This window comes from Dioscorea cayenensis, chromosome 7 (assembly GCF_009730915.1).
Source record: "Dioscorea cayenensis subsp. rotundata cultivar TDr96_F1 chromosome 7, TDr96_F1_v2_PseudoChromosome.rev07_lg8_w22 25.fasta, whole genome shotgun sequence".
NCBI classification, from domain to species: Eukaryota; Viridiplantae; Streptophyta; class Magnoliopsida; order Dioscoreales; family Dioscoreaceae; genus Dioscorea; species Dioscorea cayenensis.
In genome coordinates this window covers 7,766,051-7,783,214 of record NC_052477.1, presented here as the reverse complement: position 1 = coordinate 7,783,214, position 17,164 = coordinate 7,766,051, and the positions used below count along the sequence as shown (strand labels likewise).

The window sequence follows — 17,164 nt, the reverse complement described above, 5'->3', positions numbered from 1 at the left end:
TTGGTCTATTAATTTATTACAAGAGGTCTCAATTAGAGTTAGAACATCAAGGATAAAGAGGGTTGAAAGGGTGAGTCATGAGATAGTGGAGTGTCCACTTTCCTTTCCGATTGAGTGTTTCCTATCTCCGTATTCTCTTTACTCTGTGCAACCATATTTGATGTGAGGATTGAGATTGATAGATTTCTCCGCCGGGACCTTGTAGGGGGTTAGGGATCCTTCGCTAGGAAATAGGGTTAGATCTATATTTAGGAATCGGCTTCACTCTTAGGCAATCCCTAGAGTGTATTGCGGTTATATAGGTTGTGAGGCATTGAGATTGAGCGATTTCTCCGCCGGGACCTTGTAGAGGACTAGTACTGGTAGCTTGGAGATAAAGACTGGTTGTTCTTGGATTGCTTTGACTCATTAGACTCGGTTTAGAAACATTTAGCGAATCTTGAGCTTCATGGATGATCCTAGGGGGAACATCGCCCGAGTACCTCATCTTTAGTGATTAAGAACTCATTTACTCTATTTTCTTGCTTGTTTACTTGCTTGTTAACTTTTCATGCAACTAGTTCACTTTATCATATTCATTGATTCTGACTAGATAACTGAGAAGTGGTTAATACTAATACTTCCGATCCCTGTGGATTCAACTACCCACTCACCGGGGTAATTATTACTTCGACACCCGTGCACTTACGGCTTGCACACAATTTGGTCGTGTCCCATTTGTATGGGATTAGGGTTCAATCACCGAGAAATTAGGGTTGGTCTAAGTTTGAGATCCCTCAGTCTAAATCACCCTTACTATGCTTTATTATGCATCCATGTATCATGATGACCCTTTAAGGGGATCCACATCCATAGGCCTCTGCACATCATTGTTGCTCTTAAAATCACTTGTTTTGTTCTATAATTTTCACGCTTTTATTTGTTTATTTTCTTGCATCTATTAGAGCAGTTCACCATGCTTAAATTGTGAGGTTAGATAATAGGTGATGAAAAAGTAATAGGAGCTCCTTAGCCCCATGAAATACGATTCTTGTATTCTTGTACAAGGTATTACTTGGCGATCTCGTACACTTGCGGGGAAGCAATCAAATTTTTGGTTATGTTGACAGGGAAGCTTAAGGAATTCTAGGAAACTTCTTGCTTATTACTCTGACCATTTTTTTCCTTTTATTTCTCTTTTCCTTTTATTTCTTTCCTTTTGATCTTAAATCTCTATATCTTTCTTAAATTTGCAAGGTACTATGCATGACACGTGCAAATCCATTGAGCTTAATTGCGCTAGACAGTGAAATCAAGAAAACCTTACATCAAAAACTAAGGGAAGTTTATAAAGGTTCAAGAGGACAAAATATTGAAGTTGAGGATATAGGATCATCAATCATGGCTGAAGAAAGAAGTACTTTGCCTAAACATGAAAGAAATACCACAATTCACGGGTGAAGAATTCAATATTCAAGCACCTACCATTGCCACAAATAATTTTGAAATCAAAGCAAGCACAATTGGCATGATCCGAAATTCAGTTCAATTCAATGACTTTGCAAACGAGGATGCTCATGATCACCTTGCCCGTTTTCTCCAAATTTGCTCCACTTTTAAGATAAATGGAGTGACGGATGATGTAATCCAGTTGCAACTATTCCCTTTCAATCTAAGGGATAGGACATACTGGTGGCTCACATCTCTGCCACCGGGGTCAATCAAAACATGGAAAGACATGGTCGAGAAATTTTTTGGAAGATATTTTCCAACAAGCAAAGCGGCTAAATTGAGGCAAGAAATTTTGGCATTTAAACAAGGTGAGTGCAAGACATTATTGAGACATGTGAAAGATTTAAAGACCTCCTTAGCAGATGCCTCCATCACAGATTTGCTTCATGGATACGGGTACAAATAATTTATAATGGGCTAAATTATGCAACTCACCAACAAATCGATGCTGGAGCGGGTGGATCCCTTAGTAACAAGTACCCTGATGAGGCCGAGCAACAACTTAAATCTATGGCAAGCAATGAGTCTCATTTGGCTTCAAGAGGAACACCACAGAAAAGGAGCCGGAATTTATGAAGTTAATGCCAATGATGCTCTTTCCGTGAAAGTTGATATGTTGTCTCAGAAGCTAGACATGCTAATGAGCAGTAATTCGAAGTCAGAATCAGTAATGAGTTGCAAAACTTATGGTGGTTGGGCATGGAGTTTCCCAATGTCCTATTGCTAGCTCCTCCGTTGCAACCAATCGAGACCATAGATTATATTGTGGGACAAAGACCACAAGGTAACCCATACAGCTCAACTTATAATCCAGGGTGGAAATACCACCCAAATTTCTCATGGAATCAAGGGTAATAATAAAAGGCTACACCTCCTCAGGATTCCCAAATGCAACAACTAGTACAAGAGAAGAGATTCACTACTAAAGATGTGCTTGCCAAATTCATAATCAACACTGAATCAAGGTTTAATAGCATAACTAGCAGTATGGATACTAAGTTTGGCAAGGTAAATGCCCAACATGCTCAACCCGCAAGACAGTTCAATGAGATAGGTTCCATCTTGAGAAATCTTCAAGCCTCTATGCAGTCACTTGAGCATCAGGTCGGGCAACTTGCTAAAGCAAACTCTGAGCGACCTTTAGGCAGTCTACCTAGTAACACCAAAGACAATCCAAGGGAGCACTTGAAGGCAATTGCCCTTAGAAGTGGAAGACAAGTTGAAACAAGGATCAAAGTTGGCCCAAGTGTCAAGGAAACTGGGGTAGCCGTTGAGGAAGACCCCAAATCAGTTGAAAAAGTCACTGAGAAAGACAATCAAGGAGAAAACAATAAACTTCAGCCACGTGGTTCGTCAAGGCCATCTAAGCACAAACCTCCAATCCCCTATCCGGAAAGATTGAAGTAAGATAAGGAAGATGTTCAATTTAGAAAGTTCATCAACATCTTCAAACAGCTACACATAGACATCCCAATAGTAGAAGCTCTAACTCAAATGCCCTAATATGCTAAGTTTTTAAAAGAACTTCTTATGAATAAGAGAAAATTGGGGGAAGAGGGCATGGTTGCACTCACGGGAAATTGCTCGACCATTTTGGAAAAGAAACTCCCATAAAATTTAAAAGATCCGGGAAGTTTCATAATTCCATGTGTGCTTGAGGTTGGAATTCAAGAAAATGCCCTAGCAGACTCAAGAGCTAGCATTAACGTTATGGCCTACACCATGTATTTAAAACTTGGCTTAGAAGACTTGAGACCCACGAGGATGACTCTACAATTGGCGGATCGATCAACAGGGAAGCCTCGTGGGATTGTGGAGGATGTAAATGTCCTGGTGAAAAAATTTGTATTTCCTGTTGATTTTGTCATTATGGATATAGATGAAGATGTTGAGACACCATTGATTCTTGGTTAGCCATTCCTCAATACCTCCAGTGCCCTAATTAATGTTAAGGATCGGAGAGGAAGAAGCAGTGTACACTCTACCGGTGGCCATGAAACACTCATTAGACAATGATGACATGCTTTATTTCATTGATGAAACTGACCTCTTGATTTCTGATCGTGTGCAGGAGGTGTTGTCATTAAACCCCTTGAATGAGTACTTGGGAGAGCAAGTAAATGAAGATCAAGAAGAACCCTACCCTTCTCTTCCAAGTAATAATTTGAAGCAACCAAAGGAAAATGTGATATCTACTAATGCCAAAGAAAAGAGAAAAAAGATTCAATGTTGTGGAAAATTTAGAGGGAAGTCCATGGAAAGAAGAAAAAAGGTATCATCCCTCATCATCTAATGCCTCAAGGAGAGAAGGTAAAATTCTCACCTCTCTTTACTCATGAAAAATGTGAAATTCATTCATTGATGTCACTAAATTTACCAGGGAGAAGCAACACTTCAAGGATGATTGGCGGTAACTTCAAAATATTCATACCCCCATGAGGTAAATGACAAGGTACGTCATTCTCGAGATGTTAAACAAACGCTTCTTGGGGGGTAACCCAAACATTTGGGTCATTTTCATGTTTTCATACTCTTTGTTTTAATTTCAGTGATCTTTTCATATTTTCTTAGGGTTTTGAGTTTGAATAAGTCCACGCTCACATGCTTTGTGCATTATTCTTATCGTCTAGGTTGTGGTTTAATCGTTTTCCTTGTAGAGAAACACTTGTTTTTGTTATTATTTCATGTGTTAGATCAAACTTTTAAGTCATTATTTTAGGTTGGAGATATTCTAGAACACCTTAAGGCCATGCACATGCATTTGGAGAAGTACAAAAATGCCTTCAAAACAATTTCCGGGGCATACGGCCTCAATGAGGCCCTTATTGAGGCTGCCTGCCTATTCCATAAACAATGGCCTAGGGCATACAGCCTCAATGAGGGCCTCATTGAGGCTATCTGCCCTAAACCGAGAAAAAGAACTAACCCATACGGCCTCAATGAGGCCCTCATTGAGGTCATATGGTGTCTGGTCTCTCATTGAAGTCCTACCACCTTTCCTCTCTCTTTATTCTTCTTTTTCTTCAACCGAGTTTATCAGTTCTTTCTCCATCAATCCTTGGCCAAATATTCTCCTCTTTTCTTCTAGTTAATCTCCTAACCTCTTTGAGAAGTCGATCTAATGGTTTTCTCCAAGCTTCACTCAAGTTTTCTCAAGCTTTTGTTGGTAAGATCTTTGGTGACCTAACTTTATCTTCTCCAATTTTTCTTCCTTTCTTGGGCTTGTTTGTGGAATTTTTCAAGCATTTGGCTTGCCTTTTGTGTTATGAACATCATGGTTGTGGTTTCTTATGATTTTATGTACAAATGTTTTAGTTTTCATGATTATGGGGAACCTCTTGCAAGATGAATGGTGCCCCTATACGGCCATATGGACCCTATTCACTTGATTTTTCTTATTTTTCTTACTTTTTCACACCATATTTGAACCATCTTGAATTACTTTAAGCTTGATATGATCTACTCTTGATGTAGGAATGCCGAATATCAAGAAGCTCATCTCCAAACATCCAAGGAATGACACTCACACCCCCGAAGAACCCCGTTTCACTAGTATTCTTCACAAAGCAAGATACCACATTTTGAAGACCAAACCTTTGGGAACCTTTCATCACATCGAATGGAGTATTTTGGTGGAACTTGGGATAGATGAACAAGTGAAGGAACTCTTATCACATAATGGTTAGGTGAATTTATTCTCAATTGATGATCCTACCTTTCGTCAACTTACAATGGAGGTGTTGAGCACTTTTGAGGCAAAGCAAGATGAAAGAAACATCGTTACTCAAAGACAAGGAGCCATTCGACTCCAAGCCTTTGTAAAATCTCATGAAATGAATCACTTGGAGTTCACAAAGTACCTGGGGATTTATGATGATGAGTTCATTAACATGTCGCCTACACATTAAGTATCCACCATACATGAGTGTGAACCAGTATTGGACCCCCCTAGCACCTAGTAACACAAAGAACACTCGTAAAGCTACTCGTATGGTGAACTGTGCATAGATATGTTCATTCTCTTATCGCCCTTTCTATTAGGGGTCAGAAGGACAGTATTGGGGTGGTTACATAGTCAGACTTATACACCATGTATGGTATTGTTGAGCAGCCCCCCATCCATCTTGGGCACCTTGTGGCCGAAGTATTCATTCATCAAGGTCAGTGTGTTCGATTGGGAGCCGTCTTTGTAGGCTCATACATTACTAGGCTAACTCGTAGAATGAATTTGATGGACCGTACTTGAGGTATAACCATCGTCGAGGATGTGGCACCTCTTGGAGCAACCATCTTACAGGAAATTAGGTTATTGGAGAAGAAAGATAGCAAATACAGACTTGCCCGACACCCGACCATGGGAGGAGCTAGTTAGAGCCTGACGAGTCACCTACTCATGCTGCTCCAAGCACTTCATTTTTGTTAGACTTTGACTCTCTGTTCAAGGTTATGAAGGATGACATTCAAGCTATATGTGACGAGTAGTATGAGATGCGAGGACAGATCTACGAGATTTTAAAGGGATAGCTGATAAGTGCTTGTGTGATATGAATGCGAAGCATTCTTTCCTTATGTTGAGCATTACTTTATGCGGGTTTTTACATTAATATGTGTGTTTTTATGTTACTTTTATACAGGTAGGGTTGTGAAACCAATTATGAAGGAAAGAAGCCAATGTGGATCACAATGCACCAATTTTAGAAGAAATCTTGCTAATGTTCAAACGCGAAGATATAAGTCGGGTGCGAGATGCTAGAGTGTGTGCCAACCTCCCCGTATTTGAGTTTGCACAACCATTTGGAGAGGCACAAGGGCAGTCACACTCAAGCATTCCGACTTATGCACATAGAACAAGATCTCCATCAACTTATCCGTCATTGAAGAAGCAAAGCGATCCACGGCATAAACGTGTGCCCGTTTATGTTACCTCAATGAAAAGTGGATTCGGGAGTATTTTTGGTAGAGTATTGTAGTAGGTTACTGTTCACTGCCAGCCGGAAATGACAGTTTCAGAGAATCCACACGGGCGTGTGGAAATTACCCACACCCGTGTGGAAATTCCACATGGGCGTGTGAAAAATCCACAGGGCCGTGTAGTCGCCTAATTCCAGCCCTATTCAAATCCGATTCAGCCCCGATTTCAGGATTTTTTTCTCCATCTTTTCCCCAACTTGAGAGAGGGCTTCAGCTAGGGTTTTGAGGGGTATTGGCCAAGGTTTTGTAGAGGTTCTACGGCTCTGACATCATCATTCCTTAGGAAGAAGGTTGGTAGGGGAGCTTCCGTCGAGGCATATCCTATACCGGACGAGGGAATCCTTGGACGACGAGTAGAGGACATTCCACAAGACCATCGACACAACTATCGAGCGGGTTTCTTTATGGATTCATTGCTTTTACATTCTATTTCTTTGATTGTACTTAGCTCCATGGGGAGCTAAACCCCTAGTGGGTACTTGGGCATTTGTGAACCCTAGGATGTAATCATTTCATTGAATCTCTTTATTATGCTTTCAATTAATTGATGTTTATTGTGAGTTCCAACCTTGAATGCTTGATTGTATGAACATTTCCCCTAAAGTGACACTAGGGTTGAGAGTTCTCGTTGGTAACCTTGTGAGTGAGTGACACACCACGAGCGTTAGACAAAGCTAGGTTGGAGAGAGTTGAGAGGGTGAGTCGAGAGGTACAGGAGCGTCCCCTTTCCCATCCGACGTGATAAATTCTATCTTCGTTCCTCGAGTTCTTTGCGGCCATATAGAGTGAATGATCTAAGGGATGAACTTCTGATGGGGCTTAGTTGCGCGTGCAATGGAGTGAAGCGTTGAGGTGATCTTAGTATGTAGGGCTTAATCGCGGTTAGGGACCTTCCACCTGGACCAAAGGGTTAGGTCTATAATTAGGAAGAGATTTATCACTTTGAATCCCTAGAGCTCATGGCAACTCTATGCGAGTGTGAGGTTGAGAGGTTATCTAATTTCTCCTCCGGGACATGCATAGAGTTACGCATAGTTGACCTTAGATTTGGGACTATGTAATTAAGGATTTCCATGACTCACCATTGCATTGATTAGGAAGCATAATAGAGGGTTCTTGCACTTGAAACAATTATCCTAGGTGGAGCATTATCCGGGTACCCCATCTTTATCGATTGCCTTACCCCCTTCTTTACTTTTACTCTCTTACTTGTTGTTTTTATTGTTGAGAATTGAATCATTGTCACACTTATCATCATTGATCTTTCACATAGCTAAGAAGGGAATTAAGTATTTTTATTCCCTATTCCCTGTGGATTCGATACCCGCTCTTCCGGGATTATTACTTTGACAAACCCGTGCACTTGCGGGATATACGCAAGGGGATCTTGTCAATAGCTCTAGCTCACAGAGCACTTCAATCAATTTGTCATCTCCTATCATTGTTCATCCTCACAGACCATTGCCACTTCTTACTCCATCACACCACCATATGTAGCAGCTTATGATGATATGTTTTGCTTTTGAGCATGGGCACTTGTTTTATTTCTGTAGTTTGTTGTTTTGCTTTACTTTCTGCATGTGTGTTTGTTTAGTACTAATAAATTTGGAAGGGTTATGCCCTACCAACCTTGTGTAGAACTTTGTTTACTTTTATCTAGAATGTGTGTTTGACTAGTCCCTAGTGTTAAATCTTTGCATTTAAATTTTTATATGGAATGATGATGGCCCTTTTTGCCTTGTAGGGCATTAAGGGAGCTTGGTGAGCCCTCCTTCCATTTGGTGGAAATCAGACCCGACATGCATAGCTCGCCGTACCTCATGTTGGGTCTCATCTCGCCACTTGCACAAGATGAACCGGGGAAGTTCATTTTTATCCTCCACTTTTGTTTTCATTGCTTATTCTACCATGCTTTTCATGATTAAAAAAAAGAGAGAAAAAGAAAAAGGAGTCTATGTCAGTATTCCTCTACTAATGAAGCATGAATGCGTCTATGTAGACTGTAATCATGTAGTTGGGTGGCTCTTGTGCTTAACCAGCATGTGCACCCTCCAAAAAAATTTTTTGTGCAGTCTATGTTAGTCGGACTCAAAAAAAAATGAAAAAAATGAAAGAAAATGAAATGAAATGAAAATAAAAACCCTAGTAATCTTTTTGACTACCTACTAGAGGTTCTAAGAAGGAGAAGGAAATTAGTTCATGGTTAAGAGTTAGAATGATCTTACTTGTTCATTGAAGAAGCACTTAGCATTTTAAGACTCAGTACTCTTTGTATGTGGAGTGATTAGCATATAGAGCTATACTGATTGGAGTTAGTGGGCTAGACCATGTCAGGGAAAATGAGATAGTACAGACATATAAGAGGTGAGACAGGATCTTTCTGTTGTGCTTACTGTTTCTATCTCAACATCTTTATATCATTGTCTATTGCTTGTAGATTCTTGTATTTATTTGAGTTAGAGGTTGTACATTTAGCCACTTATCATTCTCTTTGCTTTTCATGATTTCTTTTGCTTGGGGACAAGCAAACACTTAGGTGTGGGGCTATTTGATAAGTGTCTAAATGTATGTATTTTAGTATATGTATTTTATATAGTTAGCATGCATTTCTGGTAGGAATTGATGCTGTAGTAATGTAGCATAGTCCACTGTAGCAGATTACTGTCGCGGTCCTGTAGCTCCTGGAGGACTTTCTGGCCAAAAGATGTTCTAGGTCATTGACAACGCCCCTTGCATATGTCCCACAAGTGCACGGGTTTGTCGAAGTAATAAATCCCAGATGACTGGGTATCGTATCCATAGGGAGTAAGGGATAAAAACACTTAAATTGTTTCTTAACTAAGCGAAAAGTGAATAGTAGTTGTGTGACAAGATGTAATGTAACAAAAATAAAAGAGACAAGAAAAAGAGCACAAGTAAAGGGGAGGTAAGGCAATGGATATAAATGGGGTACCCGGATATTGTTCTGCCTAGGACAATCGTTTCAAGTGTAAAACTCTCTATTATACTTTCTAATTAATGCATTAATGAGTCATGGGGATCCTTCAATACATGGTCCCAAATCTAACGCCAACCATGCCTAACTCTATACATGTCCCGAAGGAGAAATTGAACAATCTCTCAACCTCGCACTCGTATAGAATCGCAATGAGTTCTAGGGATTCCAAATGATAAATCATCTTCCTAGATGTAGACCTAACCCTTTGGTCCAGATGGAAGGTCCCTAGTCACAATTAAGCCCTTGGTGCTAAAATCACTTCAACGCCTCACTCAGTTGCCTCTATAACTAAGCCCCAGTGGAAGGTCATCCCTTAACCCATTCACTCTACTATGACTACAAAGAACTTGAGGAAATGGAGGTAGGATAAATCACAATGGAGGAGAAAGGGGACGCTCTGCTACCTCTCGACTCACCCTCTCAACCCTCTCCAATCTAGCTTTGTCTAACTTTCGTGGTTTGTCACTCACTCACAAGTGTTACTAAGGTGAACTCTCAACCCTAGTATCACTCTAAGGGAGCATTCAATCAATCAAGCATTCAAGATTGGAACTCAAATAAAACATTAATTAATGAAAGCATAATAATAAGGTTTAATGAAACAAATACATCCTAGTGTTCACAAATCCAAGTACCCACTATGGGGTTTAGCTCTTCATGGAGGTAGTTACAATCAATGAAATCGAATGTAAAAATAAGGAGTCCATAGAAAACCCCCTCGATAGTCGTGACGATGGTCTTATAGAGAAGCCTCTACTCATCCAAGGGTCCCTTTGTCCGGCCTAGGATACACCTCGCCGGATCGGTGCCGACGAAAGCTCTCCCACTAACCTTCTTCCAAACGGAGCGCGATGTCAGAGCCATAGAACCTCCCTCTAATCCTTAGCCAATACCTCTCAAAACCCTAGCATCCACCCTCTCTCAAGTTGGGGAAAAGATGGAGAAAAGAATGATGAAATCGGGGCTGAAATCTGTCTTAAATAGGGCCAGAATCGGGAATCCACATGCCCCATTGGATTCACCACACAGGCCTGTGGAATTTCCACACGCCCATGCGGATTCGCTGGAAATCACTTTTCTCAGCCGGTTGTGAATAGTACCTGCTACAATGAATTGCTACAGTATCCTCAAGCAAAAATAAAACATTGAAGTATAGAAGAAGGAAATATTGAAAGTGCTTGGCCTTAGTTTCACCAAAGCATGCAAGGAGAGCATTCTACAAGTAAGGGAAATTTCAACACTAAATACGAAAAATCAATGCTCTAGCCAAAAACTCGAATAAAAAAGGACAACAAACCCGAGATCATGTAAGTGTGTGTAAACTCACTCAAGTAAACCCAAAGTATATTCCTCATTGTTCCAAGTATAAGGTACTTATTTCACTATAAAACGTAAAAAAAATCAAAAAGATGGTAGTAGCTTCACACATCCTCTAAGGTAGCCCTTTCCGAAGCGGCCGCTAAGGTGGCTTTCACACTTTCAAGGTGGTAGCTCTTTCTACCGGGGTGGTAGCTTTCACTCATCCTATGAGATAGCTCTTTCTCTCATTAGGGCATAACTAGTATCCGACTTATGAGAGTAGCTTAATACTTTATAGGTGGTAGCTCTTTCCACCCCCCAATGCACAACTAAACAATCTATTTTTTATCTTTTTTTTTTCTTCTTTATTTTTGTTTTCCATTTTTTTTAGCAAAATGGAACAAGAATCAAAACTAATTAGTCCCTTAAACATCAAATTTGAGTTTCTAAAAGAGTTTGATGAGAGAGTGGTGCACAAATATTCATCGGGCAAAAATTCCTAGAAATTCAAGTAAAAACTAGAGTATGAGAACATTAAATGTTAAAATTTCTCCTAAACTCAAGAATATAAGCATTGTAACTAAGGTGAACCACCATTGGCTACGTGAGCATGTATGTCAATCAAAATTTATATAAAGGACATGTGCAATATGAACTCCCCCCACACTTAAGATGTACTTTGCCCTCAATGTACGCATGCAAGCACAATAAAAGTGATACAATTTAAAAAACATGTGAGAGTTGGCAATTGAAATAATACAACCCTGACTCCTAGTGGTGTGTTTGATGGAGCTAAATCCTTTGGAGTGAAGTTCCAACGGGTTGTAAAGCACACAAGGCCAAGTGTAAAACACCTTGACCGTGTCCTAGTTCTCAATTCCCATACTAACAAGACCATCTGCACATATACACAAGGGGGTTTAGTGAAGCTCAATAAACAAAAACAACTCGAGTATATAAAAGAAAGAGCATTTGAAATACAAATCGAGACAAAAAAAAAAGATAAACTCAGAAGGAAGATCCTTTCTGAGTATGCAAGTCCAAAATAAAATGCAAAAATAAAATACGAAAAATAAGAACAAAGAAGGTAAAGACGCCTCTAGTGTCGGTGTCAATTGCTGGTGCATTTGTTGCCACTGCTAATGAAGATGATGCTGGTGCTACAAAATAAATAAAGATTGGGCCAAGAAAAGAGAAAGAGAAGCTTACCGACAAAATGAGAATGAAAGAATAAAAAAACGGAAGGAAAACTCAAGTAATGACCTAGGTAGTCAGAACCGGACCGGACCTTTGAACCGGAGAAGGTAAAGGTTCAAGGGTCAAGAGGTCCGACCGCGGGTGAACCGGGTCGAACCGGATTTAATAAATAAATAATTAAAAATATAATATAAAAATTTAAAAATACATTAAATATTGAATTAATTTTTAAATCAAATACACAATATATCAAGTTATCAACCAAAACAATTCTTGATTCCATATAATTAAAACACAACACTAACAACATTTAAACCAAATTTATATGAATGACTAAATAAAATAAATCTCATGAATTTTTTCAAACGGGGAAATCAAACACATAAAATTAAAAATTTTAAACCCCGGGTCATGCTAAATAAAATGAACTAATATAGTTTTTCAAACATTGAAATCAAACCCATAAAATACACTAAATAGGTAATCCTAAGCAAATGATGCATTTAAATCATACTATGCAATAAACCCATTAAGAATTTTAAAAAATGCATAGTTTCACACACAAAAGTTTTTAGCACATTCAAATAAAATCCATACAACATATTGAATAAGAAAAATTCACTAGAAAGTTCATTCTTAAGCAAAATTCACAAATCATGGTTGATGGTGTAGTCAACCCTCATTATCATCTCTTTGCCCCAAGTTCTCATGTTGATCAAATGCATCATCATAGCTTGCATTACCAAATAACTCAAAATCCACTTCTTCATTGAGTTCATTCATATCCACGTCATCTAGTGGCAAAACAATCCAAAAATAGAGAAGGTTAATAATGTTAAGAAATTGCATCATGTTAAAACAAAAATTTCATGTAATTAACTTAAAAGCTTATCATTGATTCATTAACCTTGATTGTGGCTTTCATCCAAAGTTGGAATAGCATCTTCTGCATATATTGCTTCAACCATATCTCCATCTACGAATTTTGTTTCTTCTTCTTCTTCAGCTATCCAAAAGTCCGTTTTGTCAATGCAATCATAATCAACCGAATTATAATTTCTTTTTTTGTATTGAAGCCTATACCAAAGAAAATTATATGAGATGAAAGAACTAAAGGAACATTAAAAATAAAATTCAACACCATGCTCTTTATAAAATTTACATATTACCTGCACTTCAAACGAAGATTATAATTTACAAATACAAGATCACTAAGCCTTTGATGCTCCAATATATTTCTTTTTTTGGTGTGAATTCGCTCAAAAACACTCTAGTTATGCTCACATCATGAAGAAGATGATGTTTGACTAAGGAGTCGAATAGCAACTTTTTGCAAGAAAGGAGTACTATATCCAAATAGCCTCCACCATTCATCTGAAATAATTTACATAATAAAGTGTTAAAAATTTAGAACCACACACAATTAGTAAAAATTAAAGTAGAATATAAAATATATCAATTATTATTGTTACTCACTGGGTTGTATTTTATTAGCAGAGGAAAGAGCTGATTCACGACTAAAACTTCCTAATCGATCCCGATAAAATATGATCTCCCTCGTTGCCTTTTCACTATCACTGCATATACTTCTCTTTTCAAGTAAATCTAACAAGCCTTGCATCACTTCTGGAGTTTCACAAAATACTTCTTTATCATAGAGAAAAGCGGGATTCAAAAAATAAGCAGCTGCATGAAGGTTTCACCGCAAATGCTTATCCCATCTCTCATCAATAATTTTAATATAGGGACCATACATTGTAGACTTGTTTATGAAGATGGCCATGATTGCTTTTCGAATCCTAATCATGCCTTCATAAACATAACCAAGTGAAGGTTTCTCATCCGCATCAACAACACGTAAAAGCCTAATGATGGGAGCTACAATCTTCATCATAAATAAACATTCTTCCCAAAATTTGCCATCCAAGATAATAGAAGTAACTGTTTTACCCACTGGACTTTTAGATAACTTATGGCTTGTGTAATACTTATCTGTCACCAATGCTTGCAAGTCATGTTTATGATCATAGATACTTTTCAAAGTAATGAATGTAGTAGCAAAACGTGTTACTCCTGGACGCACAATCTCTTTCCATCTTTTTCTCAACCAAGATAGTATGTATATATGGTTGTAGACAAAAGTAGTCACCTTGGAAGCACGTGATACAAGCTCCACTACATGATCTCTTTTTCCAATATCTTTCAAAATCAAATTCAGACAATGTGCAGCACAAGGAGACCAATATATATGATCATATTTTTCATGTATTAACCTTCCTGCCTCAACATAATTGCTTGCATTATCAGTCACCAAATGAACCACATTATCCGGTCCAACCCATTCAATAATCTCCATGAATAAATTACATAAATTGGTGGCATCTTTTAAAATATCTGAGGCATCAACAGATTTCACAAAATATATTTCTGTAGTACAATACACCAAAAAATTAATCAAAGTTCTTTGCCTTTGATCCGTCCAACCATCTCCCATAATTGTGCATCCACAATTAGCCCATTGGCTTCTGTAGCTATCAATAAGCAACTGACATTCTTTCTTGCAATCCCGCAATAAATTAACTCGCATGTCATTATAAGAAGGAGCTTTATATCCCACACCAATACTCCCAATAGCATCCACCATTGGTTGAAAATAAGGTGACCGCATAGCATTAAAAGGAATACAAGCATCAAAACACCACCTAGCAAATGCCATATTTGCCTTATGAATTGCTTGCTTGCTTGCCATTGCACTCTTGATTCCTGGTTGAGATAGTGAAGTTGGCTTTGATGTTATAAAATTTTCTAAAGAACCTTTTGCTTTCCTTTTTCCAAAATTCTTGGTAGGATTTATCTCTTGTTCTTCAACCTCTTCTACTTCTTCATATGCTTCTTTAACTAATTCCTTCCCTCTTGATTTGGAAGATGTGGAGTTAGTGATATATTCTTTGATGCATTCACGAACATCAGGAGGGACTTTCCCACAAGGAAGTATGTTACCACTTTTCCCGGCTAAATGCTCTTTCATTCTATAAATTCCCCCACCTTGATATTTTTTTCCACAATAGAGGCAATGGTAAACCTTTGTTCCTTTATCATTAATAGATAAAGTGAAGTGCTCCCATGCCGGATCGGTCTTAGAACGAACATTACCACTTGAGGCGGATGATTGCACATTATTTGTCTCCATTGACTACAAAAAAATTAATTAATAGCTTAATATAATCAACAATAGTTCTACAAATAATTTAGTAATTAATGATTTAAAAAAAAATCTAATGATTCTAAAATCTAAACCACTCATTAGATTATAAATGTATAATACATCAATACAAGTTATAACAACCTTTAAATAACAATGAAATAGTAAATTATGATAATTTACATAAATAAAAAAATTGCTGTAAAAATTCAAAATACTTGTGATGCTACTAATTTAGCAATTCTAAAGAATCTAAACAGCATTTATGAGTCTATAACTTCTCTCCAACTATATAATATATATATATATATATTAACACTTTAATCGTAATTCCAAAGTTTTTTAAATTAATGAATGAATGAATGCTATGTGTTACTACTTAATATTAAGCAAATCACTGATTTATAATTAGCAACAGCTGATCGAAATTTATGGCTTATATTTAACTACTTAATAATTAATATTATCAAGCATATTTATAAATTGATTAAGAGGGAATTACTTGTTTGTTATGTCTAACTAAGCAAAGAATTATGTAGAGTATAAAATGATTCAAGGATGAACACAGTTAGCTACAACAAAAACAAATCAGTCCTGGAGATTCAAATCCTCAAGATCTAATAAAATAAAAATATTAATAATAGAATAAACAATCAATGCAAAATCTTCAGAACTCTAATCTAACAACTTCTGTTCACCCAGTGAAACAATAGTAACACAGATTAATAAGATGCAAAGAACACAATTAACAGCCGCAAAACTTCTTGTGGATTCAACCATTTTATATTACATAAATTTAGTGTCTATATAGAGATTCTCATTTTTCACTTCCTCCTGGACAAACCTACGGGTATATATATATATATAAGTTATTCTTATTTTGTCTCAATGAATAATAAGCCTACTGATAAACACGGCAAATTTGGCTATCTTACATGATTCTTCATCCTTGATAGACAGGCAAAAGAATTGACTTTATAATTAAACAATAATAGAAACAAACACATGAGAAGAGGGATTCTCAATTTTGGAACCAAATTAACTGGGCACTGGAAATAGTCAAACAGCTTGATATATACTATATAGCATTGACTGGGCAGCCATTAACAAATAATTTGGAGTATAAAATTTATAAAAGAAGTCATGAAGCCTCAAGCATGCAGACAGAGATTGTATTAAATATCTCAAAGAGGCATGATAATTCAAACCCTGACGGTGTGGCTAAGGTGGAGGTGGCGGAGGACAAGAAAGTTAAGATCTTATCATCTTAGTATCATACGATTCAACAATCATACCTATTTCTTTAAGTCTTCAGAGCGAGAGAGAGATGGGCCTTTCTTCACAAAATTAGAGCGATTGCCGCTTTGCCGGTGATTGCCACTTTGCCGGTTGACGCGATCATGCCTTGATCATTGATAGGAGGGAGAGTCTGAGAGATGTTGGTGGTGTCGATCTGGGTCACAGGAGTCCTCTGCTCTTCAATTCGTTTAGGTTTTTAGGGTTGAAAACAATGAAAACATTGAAAAGTTGAAAACTTTGTGAAAAGTGAAAACTGGATGAACCTGGTCGGTTCATCCGGTTCACGGTTGAACAGGCCGGTTCATCCGGTCTATGAGCGGGTTTATTCTGGGCCGGTTTTGGGTATGGAACCGGACCGGCCTAGGGTCCGGTTCCGGTCCAACCCAGTTCTGACTACCTAGGTAATAACCCTCTAAAATTACGGTGAGAGGTCGGGAGAGTGCAACGATGAGTTCTCAAAATGTTTGGGAGTGAAAAGATGAAAAGGAAAAATAAATTTATAAAGAGAAAATGCAGCCTTTGAATTCTGTACATCCACACGGGCGTGTGGAAATTACACACGCCCGTGTGACTCCACAGGAGAGACCCACAGGGGCAGACGCACGCCCTTGTGGTTTCTCGGGATGCCACCTTATGTTTCTGAATGCATCCACACGGGCGTGTGAAAAATTCCCACGACTGTGTGCCCGACCCACAGGAGTAGACGC

The 17,164-nt window shown here is 38.1% G+C and overlaps 1 protein-coding gene across 1 annotated transcript; it reads right to left on the bottom strand.

Moving 5' to 3' along the window:
* Positions 1–13,655: 13,655 nt before the first annotated feature.
* On the bottom strand, positions 13,656–16,476 carry LOC120265050. Its single transcript, XM_039272975.1, has 2 exons — positions 16,454–16,476; positions 13,656–15,149 (listed from the first exon to the last, which is right to left on the bottom strand). Exon 2 carries the CDS (start codon positions 15,144–15,146, stop codon positions 13,656–13,658), a length of 1,491 nt encoding a protein of 496 aa, XP_039128909.1. The 5' UTR covers positions 15,147–15,149; positions 16,454–16,476.
* Positions 16,477–17,164: the final 688 nt, after the last annotated feature.

Bases quoted from the DNA above. Each gene is read 5' to 3' on its own strand.
- LOC120265050 (XM_039272975.1), bottom strand. From the start codon at position 15,146: ATGGAGACAAATAATGTGCAATCATCCGCCTCAAGTGGTAATGTTCGT.